This window comes from Eutrigla gurnardus (assembly GCF_963514095.1).
Source record: "Eutrigla gurnardus genome assembly, chromosome: 10".
NCBI classification, from domain to species: Eukaryota; Metazoa; Chordata; class Actinopteri; order Perciformes; family Triglidae; genus Eutrigla; species Eutrigla gurnardus.
The window spans coordinates 27148420-27160871 of NC_139924.1; the positions used below are offsets into that span (position 1 = coordinate 27148420).

The following is a 12452-nucleotide window of genomic DNA, read 5'->3' on the forward strand; positions in this document are numbered from 1 at the left end:
GCAGGCTGTCTAACCCTGAAGAAACACATTTTAATCTCTATTTTTCACCTGTCTATATATAAATTATCACATTCATGCCACCTTTCATAAGTGTTTACGTTAAACGAGTCATCAGGATTCTGGTTGGGGGTAAAACTTGTGCATCTGCTGCACAAATATGTCTTTCTGACTTGTTCACAAACACCATTATGTGCTCCTTTTTTTTTAAATGTCGTCTTAATATTAATTTCATGCTGTTTTTATTCTCGGCAGTCAACATATTTATAGGGGTGGGTAAAAATATTGATACGGCAATATATCGCGATACTTTGCTGCCCAATACAATATCAATTTTTCAACTCCAAAGATCGATTTAGAAAAAAAAAAATTCTTGTTTAGACGCGTTGTGAATCCAGTACTTTATCATTTTATTTTTAATATTTATTCCAGTGAATTTCATGGGAATTAATAAAATGGAGAGGCTGTTTTGAATGAAATAGTTTTGACTCAATTTGTCCTCAGATCAATATCTGATGTACATATACAGGTACTTGTGTTTTCATCTTTATTTATATCGCAATATCGTGATACGTATCGTATTGTGACCAAAGTATCGTGATACGTATCGTATTGTGACCAAAGTATCGTGATACGTATCGTATCGTGACCAAAGTATCGTGATACGTATCGTAACCTAATCGTGATACGCATCGTATCGTGACCTAAGTATCGTGATACGTATCGTATCGTGACCAAAGTATCGTGATACGTATCGTATCGTGGCCTAAGTAGCGTGATACGTATAGTACCGTGACCTAAGTATCGTGATACGTATCGTACCGTGACCTAAGTATCGTGATACGTATCGTACCGTGACCAAAGTATCGTGATACGTATCGTATCGTGAGGTTCTTGCCAATACTCACCCCTACATATTTAACATTCAAAAACACAAAAGGTCCACTACATTCCAGTGACATGAACTCATTGTTGACCTGCATGTGTTTGTTTTGTGTTGTTCCTTCCAGGCGGACTACTACACCTGCATCGCCACCATCGTGTACCTGCGTAAGGAGAACTGCCTCTACCAGGCGTGTCCCAGCCAGGAGTGCAACAAGAAGGTGGTCGACCAGCACAACGGCATGTTCCGCTGCGAGAAGTGTGACAAAGAGTTCCCCAACTACAAGTACCGCCTCATCCTCTCCGTAAGTAGACACACACACACACACACACACACACACACACACACACACACACACATATATATATATATATATATATATATATATATATATATATATATATATATATATATATATATATATATACACACACACACACACACACACACACACACACACACACACACACATATGCTAATGTCTTAAATGTTCTGCTCAGCCTTGAGCAGCTTGCCTCCGTTGCGGCTACCTGTCTCACCCCTCCAGTCCTTGTCATTGACCTGTCTCTCTGTTCTCCTAACTTACTGTCATTATTCTGTCTCCTGGGACCCCCCCCCCCCTCCCTCCCCTTATGCCCCACCCCCCCCCCCCCCCCCCTTTGGTTCAACGTTGCAATTTAAAGCAAACTTTCTGACGCAGTGCAATGAGGAATAATTGTGTTGTTTAAATCGGAGCCATGTTGGGTTAATGGCTGCAGCTTTCCATACTGTGTTGTTAGTCATTATGCAGAAAAGTTCAGAGGAACATAAATACAGACCCCCTTTTTATTCCTCAGCTTGTTATCAAACAAATGTTGTTTTGCAAAGAAACACTACATATTAAAAATAAATAAACAAATAAGCCAGTCGCCGCCAGCCATCTGAACTTAAGCGGCTTTTGTTTTCCTACCACTCACCAGTCAGACGGTTTATTCTTCACAGGCTGTAGCATAAGGTGTGAATGTGCTTCCTGTCGCCATGACTCGGCTCGTTTTGCCAGCAGGACGGAGGCTCATTAGAGGATGTGATGAGTTCTTAACTGCAGAGCCCATTTAAGTTAACATACCATATTTTAGCATCCAGTAAACATTGATCTTTACTGTGTGTGTGCATTCCTTCCTGTTCACTCTTTCCTTTTGTTTTTCGGCATAATCCGACAGGCCAACATTGCGGATTATGCGGACAACCAGTGGGTGACTTGCTTCCAGGAGAGTGCAGAGGCCATTCTGGGTCAGAACGCAGCTTACCTGGGGCAGCTCAAGGACTCGGTGAGACTCCTTCCTGAATATAGTACTGGCCTCGGGAAATGGAGAGGCTGTGTTGACACCAAATATGTGCATTCTCCCTCACACACAGACACTCCTGCATAGACAAATTTGTGTTAAAGACGCCGACTGTGCTTCGTTTCTTCCGGGCACAATTACTTAGAAAATCACAGGAGCTGTTTTTGTTTTTTTTCTCTCCCAGTATTCAGCTAGCATGACACAAGATTTTATTTCGCACTTAAAAATTGGTGATGAAACTAACGTTTGAAATTGAGCCATTTTTTTTTGTTTTGTTTTTCAATTTCAGAACGAAGCCGCCTTTGACGAGGTCTTCCAACAAGCCAACTTCAACACTTTTATCTTCCAGAGCAGAGTGAAGCTAGAAACGTATAACGTAAGTGAAAACAGGAATAGTAATGAGTCCGATACGGCGCCCGCGGAGGTTTGTTTGTTGCCGTTGCAGCGTTGATTTGCTGTAACAAAATAGAACATATGCCCCAAAATAGAAAAACTGATGCATCCCCTTAACCACCACCGTTCCTTTTGTGAGCTGAAAATGCGTGACACGTAAACAGCCTCTTTATGTTTGCCCATTCACTAACAGAGCGACCCCACTCTTATTGTGATTGACGTAACCATCTTTTACAAAAAAATCGAACGGCTTTGTGAACACACACACACACACACACACACACACACACACACACACACACACACACACAGATTAGTCGTGGCCACCGTTTCCTGAAGGCCACACAGATAGAGGTTTGTTTTGGGGGAAGCACATAAAAGAATTGATTGGGCTGGGACTCTGAGCAGGAAGTCTGGACGGGCGCCAGCGGCTGCAGCCGCCTCCAAACCCCACAGAAGACCACTGTGTCCGTCACATTCAGCCCTCGCCATCCGCGCCGCCAGCGGCTCCTCCACGAGCATGTTGCTGGCCGCTCTTATTGCTTCCAACAGAGACACCTGCAACCCCCCCGCCCTCCCTTCCCCTCATCTCTCCGTCGCCACAAGCCAGCCATTGTGCCTCCCGCTCTCACATGTTGCCGTGTGTTGTTCTTGATGTGAGACAAAGCGCGTCATCGACACCCCTCGGATCCCGCCGCGTCACAGCGAGACGCCGCGCAAACTCTGTTATGAGGTTTACGAGGAGTCGAGGAAAATTACACTCGTTTTTTTTAATTCGATCAAGACGCCGTCGCACGAGGAGTGTGATGAAATTATCCCTTTTAATTACATTAAAGGAGACCGTCAGCGCTTTTTAAAGGTCACCTTGGTTTATACCTTTATGTTGGGACGCTAGCCATCAGGGCCCGGTTTCCCGATAACGTCCACTCTACGAAGACTCCTACGTTATGACTTACCAAAGTTGTTTACCTCTATAGTCGTGGTTCCCGAACGGTCTCTTAGGAGTCTTCTTAAGAAACACTCCTTACGTAGTTCGTACACGGCGCTGTCCAGAAAGAAAGTGCTGAAATCGATTGCTCAGAGTTCGATTTTCCATTTCATGCGCAGGTGCATGACAGCATTATATTATAAAATGTAGGCGATTGCAGTGTTTTCCAATAAAACATTGCTAGAAATCTTTCTAGGCCTAAACATTTATTTAACCATGGTCGAACATACTACCATATACTGATTTAAAAAAAAAGATATAATAAATATAGAAACAGCGGAGGAGATTGAGCCAATTACATCCTTAATTACATGCGTATTTGTTGCCGTTGTAGTCTAAACTTATGCAATATAGCCGCGGCGTCGGTCAATATATCCATGGGATTGAAGTTGATCCTTATGAATTATGTATTCCAACGGCTCCGAGACGGCGACGTCTTTGGTTCAGCTACTTTTGAGGTTGAGGTAAAGCTTAGCCTTGTGATGAAATGCATGCGCATTTTATTTTTATTTTCTTCATGAATGACTTAAAACCACTGGTGAAACACAACACTGGCAATGTGCAGTTCCATGCGCAGCGGGGATTTCTGGATTACCGTACAGTGGTGGCGACTAGCGTCAGGAAACATCGCTACGGTAGAGCTAAGAAGGCTCTAAGAGCGCTCCAGACCACTCTTACCAACGTATGACGTACGAAAGAGATTCGTAGCAAAGAACGTTTCGGGAAACACGCGAAATGTTAAGTAGGAACTCTAAGTAGGGGTTACGAATGACGTAGCGTTAAGAAGGCTTTAAGAAGGCTTCGGGAAACCGGGCCCTGAGCTTTAGAGCAGAGATCTTCAACCTGGGGTCCAGGACCCCTAGAGGGTCCGCTGAGGTACTGCAGGGGTCCCCCGGAACCATATAAATATGTACAAAAATACACATTTAACACGAATACAACCTACATTAAGCAAATATAAATCTTACTGTTTATTATGTTGTGAAATTGTGATGTAGAAATACCAAAAATAGAAAATATCAATCCGTCAATTATTAGCATTGTATACATACATCATTACTTTTATACACTACACCTTATTATTGGCCCACTTTAATAAGGAACACAATGTTATATGATATGTAATAGCCAGGGCAACCTTGGCCTGAAAACATTTGAGCTCTGATTTAGAGCTTCAAACACTCGTGATGGAACAGCTGATCAGCTAGTTGGTCAAAAGAATACTTTGCTAATCAATTAATTGTCATTTTTTAAGCAAATTAACATTTAATTGCTTTGTTCCAGCTGTAAAATGGGGTGTTTTGCAGCTTTTCTGTTTTTATCTCATTGATGATATCAGACAAAAACTAGCATTTTTATTATACAATACATTACATACATATCTAACGACTTGATTACTATCACTATAAAACTGGGAAGATAATGCTTTTTTCGATTGTTACAAAGAAGATTTATTGGAGCTCAGCATGAAAGTCAAATGAAAGTATTTTTGTTTTTTTTGCTTGACGTTTCCACTGAACAAAAACCCAAATAAGCACAACGTTTCTTAATAAGCAAAACCGAGCCGCTGTTGAAGTCGAGGAGTTAAGCATCGAAATTACCTTCAAGTTTAATTAAAGTCATTCTGGCGTCACCATTCTCAAAATAAATGAGCATAAAGCCGTTTTAATGGACAATATGGCCGTGCCAATTAATCCAGTCTTCTTACTATTAAACCAAAACACTCCATGATTAATTACAATGTATCAAAACGAGTGTTGTTGCATCGCGTCATTTTGAAAGTATTTTATACATATTATTTGAAAGGTAATTGTGTTGTAACTCTCCACACGTCGGCGGATTGAACGACTTCATTGCGGTTTAGTGTCACACGTGTCGTTAACTGTCAAAAAGCAATCTTTTTAAATATGACCGCTCGGTACTCTACTCTTAAATCTCTCCCGACATCGGAGCGGTGAGCTCGCGGCTGTAATATATCCGTTATTGAGGTCTCACCGTCGCCGAGGGCCGCGTCCAGCTGTGTGACTGATCTCAGCGTATGATATTAATGATATATTTTGATATTGAGATATTTAGGCCGGGTGTCTTATTTAATTCTAATCACTAGAGCTGTTTTCTGGAGTAGCGTTGTGTGCAGTGATCAAATATCCAGGCAGACAAATCCTCACCTGAAGTCAACCTGACCTAAATGTTGAAGAGAACAGACGTCTTGCAGCAAGATATCACTTCTCTCAAAGAGCAGGCGGATAGAATAATGTTTTATCATGTTGTGTTTTTGCTTGTCGCTGCCAATTTTCTAGGCGACTCTTCATCGCCACTTCTCCTCTTGTAAAGGCCGTGTATTATTATTATTATATATATATTTATATGGGATGTAACCTTTCTTGTTTTGAAGGTATGAGGCGGTTAGTTTCCTTGGCTGTTTGTTGTAAGTGTTCCTGGCAGGTTTAACGCTGTTAGAAAAAGGTCACACACTGTGTGTGTGTGTGTGTGTGAGTGATGTTGGATGGTTACACACACACCTCATTAATAAATCCTAGTTCGGAGTCAGTGGAGGAAGAAGAAAACACTGCTGCTATCGTGCTATCGATTAGCATCATGTTCCAATTAAATATCCGATAGCTTTGCCAAAAATGTGTTTTAACCTGTGTGTGTGTTCTAAAGCGGTTCCATCTGAGACTTGATCACTGTTTGAGGGAAAAGTTGCTTCAGCTCTGTGACGTGAATGTCAGAGTTAAATCCATGACGACCTTTGTAGAAACTGGACGGTTGGTTAACAACACTAAAAGCTGCCCTGTGGAGCTCCCCTCTATATAAACCTTCACTTTCTATTCAGCGTTACCCTGGCAACACACATCGGGTTTCCCTGCTTTCTCCCCGGATTCTTGCTTATATGTTCATATCAACGTTTTTAAATTGATGTTGATCAGCAGAACTGAGTTATACACATTGTTTCCTGCGTTGAATTACATTCACACTCGTTACGCATCAGGATACAATACGAGTTTCAAACTGGAGTATGACGATTATCGTACCGCAAATCATCAAAATATACTTCAAACTCCTGCAGACATGGGGGTTTAGCTCAGGAGGTAACCGCAAGATTTCCAGTTCGATCCCCGGCTCCTCCTAGCTGAGTGCCTGGTGTTGACTCCGCCGTCAGTGTGTGAATGTGTGAGTGAATGTCAGTCATTACTGTAAAGCACTTTGGAGAAAAGCTCTATATAAATGAGGCCATTTTACCATTTACCAGACACCCTGGCATCACTTCACTACACATCACAGAAAAACACTTTTCTGTTTTTATACATCACAGGTGGGACCGTTTCCCCTTGCTCTTTCATTCTGTGTCACTCTTTCTTTCTTTCTTTCACTCTTTTTCACTCTTTCTTTCACTCATTCTTTCTTTCACTCTTTCTTTCTTTCTTTCCTTCTTTCACTCATTTTTTTTTCACTCTTTTTCACTTTCTTTCTTTCACTCTTTCTTTCTTTCCTTCTTTCTTTCACTCATTCTTTCTTTCACTCTTTTTCACTCTTTCTTTCTTTTTTTCACTCTTTCTTTCACTTTCTTTCTTTCACTCTTTTTCACTTTTTCTTTTTTTCACTCTTTCTTTCTTTCCTTCTTTCTTTCACTTTCTTTCTTTCATTCTTTTTCACTTTTTCTTTCACTCATTCTTTCTTTCACTCTTTCTTTCTTTCTTTCTTTCCTTCTTTCACTCATTTTTTTTCACTCTTTTTCACTTTCTTTCTTTCACTCTTTCTTTCTTTCCTTCTTTCTTTCACTCATTCTTTCTTTCACTCTTTTTCACTCTTTCTTTCTTTTTTTCACTCTTTCTTTCACTTTCTTTCTTTCACTCTTTTTCACTCTTTCTTTTTTTCACTCTTTCTTTCTTTCCTTCTTTCTTTCACTTTCTTTCTTTCATTCTTTTTCACTTTTTCTTTCACTCATTCTTTCTTGTACTCTTTCTTTCTTTCTTTCCTTCTTTCACTCATTTTTTTTTCACTCTTTTTCACTTTCTTTCTTTCACTCTTTCTTTCTTTCCTTCTTTCTTTCACTCATTCTTTCTTTCACTCTTTTTCACTCTTTCTTTCTTTTTTTCACTCTTTCTTTCACTTTCTTTCTTTCACTCTTTTTCACTTTTTCTTTCACTCATTCTTTCTTGTACTCTTTCTTTCTTTCTTTCCTTCTTTCACTCATTTTTTTTTCACTCTTTTTCACTTTCTTTCTTTCACTCTTTCTTTCTTTCCTTCTTTCTTTCACTCATTCTTTCTTTCACTCTTTTTCACTCTTTCTTTCTTTCTTTCACTCTTTCTTTCTTTCTTTCACTCATTCTTTCTTTCACTCTTTCTTTATTTCTTTCACTCATTTTTTTCACTTTCTTTCTTTCTTTTACACGATAACAAGATAGACGTGACGATATTCCCGATTATCCCGATAACATAAATTCACCTTTTATCTCGATCTACAATAAACTCCTGCATCATCTCAACATGTGACGCGTTAATTTTGTACAAATCATTAGTGGAGGTTTTTGAGTCCGTGTATCTAATCCTGGGGTTTTCAGTCTCCTGTATCTCAAACTTTCCTTTCGTCTAAACATGTTCTGTGTCTCTAATCGGTAGCGTCGCACACACAATCAGAGTTATTGTAATGGGCTGTTCCTGAAAGCGTGTGGGCTCCGGTCCAAAGGAAGATGATTTACATTTCACCCACTTCAGCTGCCGAGGATTAATGGAGACAGAAAGCGCGCATCCTCTGTTTTAAATGCAAAGAATAATAGCCCCGGTGGAAATGACCTTCCCCGTCTAGACAGCCGTGGAGGTGGTAATGGCTTTGGAAACTGCTTTTTGTGAAACATTCATCTGAATGCCAACACAATTCACAGACCCGGGCCAAACATTACGCCTTGGGCACGGGGAGGGAACAAGCCCAGATATAGATAGATAGATAGATAGATAGTTAGTTAGTTAGTTAGTTAGTTGGGAAGGATGGATGGATAAATGGATGGATGAATGGATGTTTTGGGGTCAGATTCCAATATTAGGGAGTTTTTAAAAACTAAAACTAAAACTAAAGGGCCAGGTGTTAAAATGCAGGTGCTCTGATAAAACAAGACAAACGAGAAAAGACAGCATGAGTTCGTTTACCTACTTTGACTCGGCAAGAAGAATGGTTCGACCTTGCTGAGAGCTACTTCCTGTCTCCATTCCACGCTGCTTGTATGTGAGCTGGAGCGCCCTCTGCTGGACGAACTAAATCACCCATGCATCTGTTTTGCTGCCTGGTATATTTTGGGGAAAAAACAAGTTTTTATATTGAAGCAAATCAGACGGCATGTATGAAGATACAGAGCTATCTGTGATTGGTCGATATCGGCCGAAAAATTTGCCTCAAATTGTGGGCTAACTAAGAATTGGGACGATACAGGATTTTATCGCATATCGGGATCAAAAATATATAAAAATGGATTGTGGTAAATTTCATTTATCTGTCTTATCTGTATCTGGAAAGTGATTCCAGTACGCTTTGGTGCCATTTTTTTAAGCATTTTTTTGATGATTGATTGCAAATTCTTGACTCACATTTATTTTATTTTTTTTACATATATATATATATATTTTATATATTTATATATGTGGTCTCATCTACACATAGCTCATTTCACACCGGTATGAATTTTGTCGAGTTGTAAATGTAAATGTTTTTTGTAACGTTCCTCTTTTAGTTGCTTTGCTCTGATTGGCTGAGCAGAGACACTGAAAGCGAACATATGAATGAGTTTCCTTCTCGTTTGTCCGACAGGATGAATCCAGGATCAAGGCCACGGTGATGGAGGTGAAACCCGTCGACCACAAAGAATACAGCAAGAGGTTGATCATAAACATCAGGAAGTTGGCTGCTTAATAGGAAGTTATATTTCCTGCTTTTTTTTTCCGTTTCTGTGTCAACAAACAGCTCTGAATAGGTTTTTTCCTACGAAGCGGATGTTTAGTACTTTTGTGTTTCTTCCCTGTGAATGAGTTATCCTTAAAGCGCTTGTGACTGTTTGCCTTTTCTTTGTGAAATAATGATTGGTAGCTCGATTCTTCTCCTTCTTTTTGTTGTTGTTATTGGTGAACATAACAGACGTTTATTCTTTTCTGTTTTTCTATTTGGGGAAGCAGAGCAGAGAGTGGGTCAGTAAGCCACAAAAGAAATAATTACTGTCTGTTTAAGTCGGCCAGTTGTTCCTGGACTCCGGTCATGTGGGGGGGCGGCTTTAAGCAGAAGACCAGGACTAGCACTCTTTCTGACGTGCACTCAGAACAGCCAAGCTGGACCTGCACAGCCCTGATAAGAACGCCTGCTCTCCCACTCTCTCGCTCTTTTTTGATTTTTTTCCTTTCTTTCTCGCTCCATCTCTCACATAACTTGCAAACATAAGCAAATAAACACATGCACAGTGCAGCAGATGTCCTGCCGTCTATTTAAGGAGATACAAGGTGTTTCTGTAATTCTGATTTTTGTAAGAATAAATATGTTTGTCATCAAGTTATTGCCTGTTTTTATGATGGATTCAAGTCTCCCTGTTAGCAGTCTTTTGTGTTGGTTGACGGTAGTGTGTAACATTTTGTGTGTGTGTAGGATTTATTCCAGGCCCGGGACACACAATGCCCCTCTATCTCCGCAGGTTCAGCTCAGATGTGCGTCCGACTCCCAGCAAACCTCCACATTCATGTCGTATTAAAGCAGAACATCAGTAAAGCTGCGCCGCCGCCCCCGTTTTTCATGCGATAACATCCCCGTTTCCTGCCGAGCGGCTGCATCGCTGCCTGAGACGGATTTAAAAAGCCCGTCTTTAAGTGGTGAGCTACGTTTTACTTTCATTTCTCGTTCTCCCCCCCCTCTCGCATCCCGCCGGCGCTGCGGATCTTAAAAAAGTAATTTAATGTGGGTCGATGGTGTCAAAGGTCACCTATGATGCCTCAGACTGCCAGTCGATACGCGGTAACAGCAGAGAACGGGTCTCTCAGGACCCGGTGGCTCTTTAGCCGACCGGACCGGAGCGTTTTATTGAGTAGCATTGCTGAGAATACTTTCTCACATCTGACGTCCCCTCATACCTTTTCTGTGATGTGATGCAGCAGAAATGTATAACATGAAATGCATATACTCAAATTAAAAGTACTTCAAAATTGTACTCGAGTACGTTACTTCTGCTAGTGTTTCTGATGAAGAAACATGTAAATATTCAGTGGATCTATTTGGAATCTTAATCTTTTATTTTAGCTTTTTTTTTACTCAAATTTTTATTGAAATCTAAATTGTAGTACATCATACAGCACAACATACTATATACATAATTTCCTCTAAAATAAAATAAAAAAAAACCATTCCCTTTTTAAAAAAAATAAAAAATAATTATTTAAAAAAAACATACCTTTAAAAATTAAAAAAACACAAAAATAATTTAATTAAAAACCTCTAAATCAAACCTCATTTTGAAGCCAAGTGATGATTAAATTCTCCCACCTCTTTTGTCATTTTGATCAAGCAGCTCTAATTAGGTGGAAAAGTCGGATTCTAATGCATTTCTAATTGATTTTTTGCACTTAAAACTCAATTGGCTGGCTGACTAGCTGGTGTGAATTGCTCTCGCTGCTCCGTATGCTCTCACTGTTTTTTTTTCATTCATCTATTTTTATTTTATTAACGCAGAGAAATGAAATTGTCACACAACACGGTCCGAATTAGAAAATGTGATTGTGTGTCTGAGATGACACTGCTAGGGTCGCATCCCATCAGCACACCCCGGAATGTAAACTCATGTTTGGTTTCTGATACAAGTCGGATGTCAACAACAACGGGTGTCGGAGGGGATAATTGCACAATGACATTTTTCTATAATCACATTTTTTGATAGTTGTGAATGTGAAACATCTTTAGCAAGAGTTTGGAATAATGCAGTTGTGTTGCTGCTCAGTGTGACACTTTTAAATGAGTTTGCTTTGTTGCTTTTCTGATGATGAACTAGTTTGGATGTCTCACTGTTTCCTTTCCATAAAGTGCTTCATGACATCTCATCTGTCAACAATTAAATATGGATGTCCGTGTCATGCTGACTCCTTGTAAAGTCTGTTTATCTGGGGATCTGTGTTTGCAAGATGCTCTATTTTACAGGAGGTTCAGGAGGTTCGATCAGTCGCAGATGTTATTAATAATTACTTAAATTATCTTTTTATAGAAAGACGTGGACGTCGTCATTGTGACAGCTAAGTGTTAAAGTTATCTTAGTATCTAACTAGCATTGGTAGCGTGGTAGAGACCTCATCAATCAGCAGGTAAGCCCCGCCCCTAAAGCATCCCCTGCTTTCTGGTCTGGTGGACTCTAAATGGACCATAATGTACTAAATGAACATCATGCTGGATTGAAGAAGACTTGAAACTAGAGATTGAGACCATAAACTCATGTTTACAATGTTTACTGAGATAATACATCAAGAGAGAAGTAGGACCATTTTCTCATAGACTTCTATACAACCAGAGAGGAGTCGCCCCCTGGTGGCCAGCAGAGAGAAGTAGGACCATTTTCTCATAGACTTCTATACAACCAGAGAGGAGTCGCCCCCTGGTGGCCAGCAGAGAGAAGTAGGACCATTTACTCATAGACTTCTATACAACCAGAGAGGAGTCGCCCCCTGGTGGCCAGCAGAGAGAAGTAGGACCATTTTCTCATAGACTTCTATACAACCAGAGAGGAGTCGCCCCCTGGTGGCCAGCAGAGAGAAGTAGGACCATTTTCTCATAGACTTCTATACAACCAGAGAGGAGTCGCCCCCTGGTGGCCAGCAGAGAGAAGGAGGACCATTTTCTCATAGAGAATGCAGG

At 40.4% G+C, this 12452-nt stretch overlaps 1 protein-coding gene across 2 annotated transcripts in view; it reads left to right on the forward strand.

Moving 5' to 3' along the window:
* rpa1 (replication protein A1) overlaps positions 1-10115 on the forward strand; it is a 30431-nt gene extending 20316 nt beyond the window's left edge. For both annotated transcript variants that reach the window (XM_084020435.1, XM_084020436.1), the window contains exons 14-17: positions 1008-1184; positions 2080-2187; positions 2492-2578; positions 9387-10115. In XM_084020435.1, coding sequence (XP_083876561.1) covers positions 1008-1184; positions 2080-2187; positions 2492-2578; positions 9387-9488 — 474 coding nt within the window. In that variant the 3' untranslated portion in view covers positions 9489-10115. The remainder of the gene's footprint in view (positions 1-1007; positions 1185-2079; positions 2188-2491; positions 2579-9386) is intronic.
* Positions 10116-12452: the final 2337 nt, after the last annotated feature.